General features: G+C 52.7%; 1 protein-coding gene across 1 annotated transcript; it reads right to left on the reverse strand.

Moving 5' to 3' along the window:
- Positions 1 to 2,403: 2,403 nt before the first annotated feature.
- ELFN2 (extracellular leucine rich repeat and fibronectin type III domain containing 2) lies at positions 2,404 to 4,830 on the reverse strand. Its single transcript, XM_009647827.2, has one exon. The coding sequence runs from the start codon at positions 4,828 to 4,830 to the stop codon at positions 2,404 to 2,406; it is 2,427 nt and encodes an 808-aa protein (XP_009646122.1).
- Positions 4,831 to 5,205: the final 375 nt, after the last annotated feature.

A 5,205-nucleotide genomic window follows, 5' to 3' on the forward strand; every position in this document is an offset into this window, starting at 1 on the left:
TGCATTGTCCCAACACGGAGGGATGCGTGGCAGCAGTGATGTGACTTCCCTCCATCCTCCTCCACATACACGCACACACACACGTGTGCACACACACCCCTTCCTCTGGGTTGGACTGGCTCCTACAGTGTGGAGTCAGTCCCATGAACACCTCTGGACTCACAGCAAAATGATGCTTTGACTGTGGGGAAGCAGGCTGACAGTGAAGAAGGCTGAAGCAATGGGATCAGGACCTGGCTTAGGATTGTTACCATCAGCATTCCTACAAGGAAAGAACCCCATGGGTCTTCACAGGTTTACACCTTGGGGATCCCACCTCTGGTTTTCACACACCAGGCTCTGCCTAGTGCTCCTCCTCACTTAGAGAAGATGAAGTCATGTCACCTGTGGCACAGAAACCAGCTCGCACAGCTGGCAGTCCAGGTTCTCTGCAGGTAGAATGTAAATCCCTACTGGAGAAGCTCCTATACCCTTATCCTTCTCCCAGGCCCCCCAAAAACACTGGAGCTTCTGAGGAGTGCCTCAAAAAGGAAACAGCCACTTAGGAAAGGCCAACACAACACAGGCCCTCACCCTCATCCTGATAGAGGTGAATGATTGTCAAGAATTGGGATGTGCAGCTCATGGGGAGGAGGCCCACCGTGCTGCATAAAGACTCACTCAGCAGACAGCACCCCTGCCTGACAAGGAGACTTTGGGGGAGATGGTGCCAAGAGTGTGCTTTGTTGGGCTGCTCAGAAACAGGACGAAGTGGAGAGGGCAGTAGGCTGTGGCAGATCTATCCAAGGGACAGAGGTTGGGACCTAGCAAGTGAACCTGGGGTTTTGCCAAGACATTAAAGGATCCCTAAGAAAAGTTTGTCACAGCTAACTGCGAGGAGATGGAGGATTTAGGAGGTGAGAAATTGCTCTGACTCTTATAAGGGCCTCTAAGTTTTCAAAGGAGCACTGCCATCCTGAGGCTGGTATCCTCTTCTACCCCAGCACAAGCAGTGTGACTGCAGACACAAAGGGAGCTTCTTCTGGAGCCATCCCTCTTGAGCTACTCCCAGGCCCTGTTCTCACATCCCTTTTGTTTCCTGTGCTCCTGCCTTCACCCGAGGCTGTCTCCTACCCACACCAGTGTCCATGGCCTATTCAAGAGGAAGACACTTGGTGGCTTTTCTGTCAATCCAGCGAGGTGAGCAACTGAAATCCTATTCTTCACATCCCCTGCAAGTGAGGAGGATGGGTGATGCTCTTCTTATGCACACCCACCCACCCCACACTCCACGGTGCAAGTCAGTTGGGAAGAGCTGCAGAAGCTTCATGTACAACTTGCTCTGCTCAGCTCCTCTCCAGGTCCCTTCCTCATAGTAAGGGAGGCATGACAAAGAATACCAAACCTGTACCTCTGACCTGTGACACTCGTGGAGAGATGGAAATCCTTTGCACCTCTGAAAGACCGGACCGTCCTGCCTTTTCCTCCACCACTCCTTAAGGACCTGGCTTGCCACGCCAAAGAGCACATTCATATGCCCCCACCAACTGGCAGAAAACTGGCTCTGAGCAGGCCTAGAGAATGCCCATCACTCCAGAATTGCTGGTGTTCATTAGCAATGACATGGCAGGAGAAGGGAAGGAGGAAAAGCAGCAAGGGCACAGAGCCTGTTGTGTGGTAGGTGCTACCTCCTTCAGTCCTTTGTACCTCCTCTCCTTCCTTCGAGAAGGATGAAGGTTCATGAAGTATCTAGGCAGAAAGTGCAAGCCTTGGGAGCCCTAACAGAGAAGGGGAGGAAAGAGGAAAAGGAAAATAAGCGAGAGAACTTCTTCCAACGAATCCCACCTATCTTGGAAGGGGACCAGAGAGAGAGAAAAGCTTCCACTGCTGAAGGAAACAGGGGGAAAAATAGTGATGGAAGATTTGGAAAAGTAGGTGTATCAGGTGGGAGAAGCTTTCTAAACCAAAGTCCTCCCCTCCCACCCAACACAATAATCAGCCCTCAACAGGAACAGAAAGAGCAATAGTTCACAGCTGAGTTTCATGCCCAGGGAGTGTCCATCCCTGCCCTTCCCCTGCCGCCGCTGCCACCCCCTCCCGGGCCATTCCCACCCACCAGCACTCCAGTGTTGTTACCACAGTGTCAGAGCAGGGCGCTCCTCCCAACCATCTGCAGGAAGAACAATGGTCCCCATAACACAGTAGAGACAATTCGGCGTCTGTGTGTGTCTGTGTGTGTCTGTGTGTGTGAGAGAGAGTTTTCTGTTGTTGTTGTAAACTTTAAGAAACGATTTTGTCAGTTTTGTATTTGTCGGGAGTATTTTGTTGTTGGTTTATTTTTCACAGTCAAGTGGCATATTTTTTTTTTCTGGTTGTCGGGGGGGTCTTGTTTTGTATTGATTCCTTGGAAAGAGCGGGGGAGAGTCACAGCTTCTGCTGAGCAGAGACTCCTTTCCAGTAATCCAGGATGTCATGCAGATCCTCGTCCTTGGCAAACTGAACTTTCTTCCTCAGGGCATGCCCAGCCGCCATGTAAACCTCCTCCCTGTGGTGCTTCTTGTAAGGCCGGAATCTCTCCCAGATCTTGTGGGTGCTCTCTGATGAGTACTCAGGGCTGGAGGAGTAGCCTGAGAAGTAGTGTCTGGGGGAGAGCTGGGAGTACGTGGAGTCTCGCTTGGACCGGGAGAGTGGCTTGAGGAACGACACCCGCTGGCTCAAGGTGTCCGCACTTTCCTCATAGTACAGGGCCGGGAAGGAGTGACGGTGCTCACTGCAATGGTAAGAAGGCTTGACCTCCAAGTGGTGGATGGCGCCTGGGGACACCAAGGGAAGACGATCCAAAGGGCTATTGAGCGGGCTGCCCTTCTCAATGTATTTGGAGTCAGACTTGCTGAGTGGTGGGTGGTCAGGCACATCCAAGCTGAAGACCTTGGCGCTCTTGATGGAGCCACTAGAAGAGACACTGCAGGTCTTTCTGGCCACGGCAGCATCAGCACTGAGCTGGCGCTGCAAAGGGTGGTGGGAGCTTTCCTTGTAGGGTGGGGAAAGAAAGCTGGGCCTCTCTAGCCCACCCGAGGAACTGGCTGGAATGGACTGGCACTCAAAGGCCATGTCTGAGTCAACACCAGTCCCACCACCCAGGAAAGAGGCTGTGTCCAGCTTGAGAGCATCAATGCAGTTGTTGATGATCTGGTTGACTTTGTCTACCTCCTTGGCTATAGTAGAGATCTCAGCAGCTGAGCCTTGCCCATTGTCAAGCTCCCTCAGGTCCTCATCCCGCTGGGTCCGTTCCAGCCCATCCCCACCACCAGTCCGCACCTCAATGTAGTTACCTTTAGTGGTGACTTTAGGAGTCTCCATCCCAGCCTCCATTGACTTTGATGGGGGCAACTTCTCCCCAATCATGGAAGGGATGGAGGACATCCGTGAGACAGGGATGACTGGTGGCTCACCCAGCTTCTGGGAAGGATGGACCATGGTACTGGTGTCAATATCTGATCCATAGCGCATTTCCAGGATGGTCTTTTTGACATTGAGGGACTTCTGTTTCTCCTCCTGCATCCTCCGCTTCCGCAGGCAGTAGTACACCACCCCCAGGACAATGACCATCCCAAAGAGGCAACCCAGGGTGGTCATGATATAGTGTGTGGTGGTGGAAGTACTGGAAATAGGGTCCTCCCTGCCTTTGCTCCGGGTTGCAAAGGTCAGGCAAGTGTGGTTGTAGCGCCTGTTGTTGCGGATGGAGGCCACACAGAAAGTATAATCAGTGTGGGCCTTCAGCTTGTTGACAGTGACATATTCCTTCTTGCTCTTCAGTGTTGCTATGTCAGAAACGTAGCTGTTGTTGTATTGGACCAGCACATACATCTTACTGTAGGGCATGGGGATGGTTACCATCAGGATGGCTGAGGTGATGGTGACATCATGGAGCTTGATGCTGGGACTGAAGGAGGAGTCAGTGGTGGAGGAGGCTGGAGGCTTGACTGAGAGGAAGTCCCCAGGGCTGATGGCTGAGCCCTCATCCAGGTCTCGCTGGGAGTCAGGGGTATAAGGGGTGGGGTTGACCCTGGAGAGGGAGGGGATGGTGCCACCTCTGCACATGGACTGGAAGATGGTGATGGCATTGCGGTTGTGGTGAGGCCGAGGTACCAGGAGTGGGTACCCAGCGAATTCCCGAGGACTCTCGCACTGGAGCCGGTCATAGTTCTTGGTGACGTTGTTGAAGAGTGCCAGCCAGTTAAGAAAGCTGTAGAGGCTGCAGTCGCAGTTGAAGGGGTTGCCAGCCAGCTCACATACCATCAGGTTGCTCAGGCTGGTGAAAGTGTTCCCCTCCAGGCGGCTGAGGCGGTTAGATGACAGGTCAATGCTAATCAAGCTGGGGCACTCGGAGAAGGCAGTAGGGGTGACCAGCTCAATTAGGTTGTGCTGCACAAAGAGGAACTGGAGACGGGCCATGCCCCGCAACATGCCCTCTGTCAGGTTGGTGAGTTTGTTGTAGCCCAGCTGTAAGACCTGGAGGTTTGACTGGCCCATGAAAGCCCCATCCTCGATATAGGAGATCTCATTCTTGGTCAGGTTCAAATCAGTCAGGTTGCCGAAGCGGTTGAGGGAGGAGTACAGCACCACTTTGAGCTTATTCTCGTTCAGACGCAAGTCATGCACCGTGCTGTTGATATGCTGGGGGATGGTCTCATACGGGGGCTGGTTCTGGCTGCAGATGGCCAGCCACACATAACCTTTGTCCCCCTCAATCAGCCAGCAGTCACCTCGCACAGTGCCAGGGGAAAACAAGCAGAGCAGGGCAGCTGCCCACAACCCCAGGCACATCATGGTCTGCAGTGGTGCCCTCATCAGGAAAGGAAAAAAAAAAAAAAACACCAACAAAAAACAACCCCAAATCTCAGGACCACAGCAAAAGGAAACTAAGGCGCAGAGGGGAGAGAAAGGGGCAGTAGCTGGCGTTTAGCAATGGAAGGGCATAAGCACCCCAGTCCTATTGGGTGTCGTCATCATTATTTCTTCTTGCCCTCTGGGTCAAGCCAGGAGCACAGAGCAGGGGGCACATGTGCAATCAGCTTCCAGCACACCCAAAAGCTATGACCATGGATGGTTGGTCTGGAAGGGAACTACCTTGTGCTTCTTTTCTAAAGAAAAATTCAGACCGAGGATAATGAATCTTCTTTGATGCTCATGAGTGACTTGCCCACCTTTTCCACTTTTCTCCCT

This window comes from Egretta garzetta, unplaced genomic scaffold, assembly GCF_000687185.1.
Source record: "Egretta garzetta isolate BGI_Z169 unplaced genomic scaffold, ASM68718v1 scaffold51, whole genome shotgun sequence".
NCBI classification, from domain to species: Eukaryota; Metazoa; Chordata; class Aves; order Pelecaniformes; family Ardeidae; genus Egretta; species Egretta garzetta.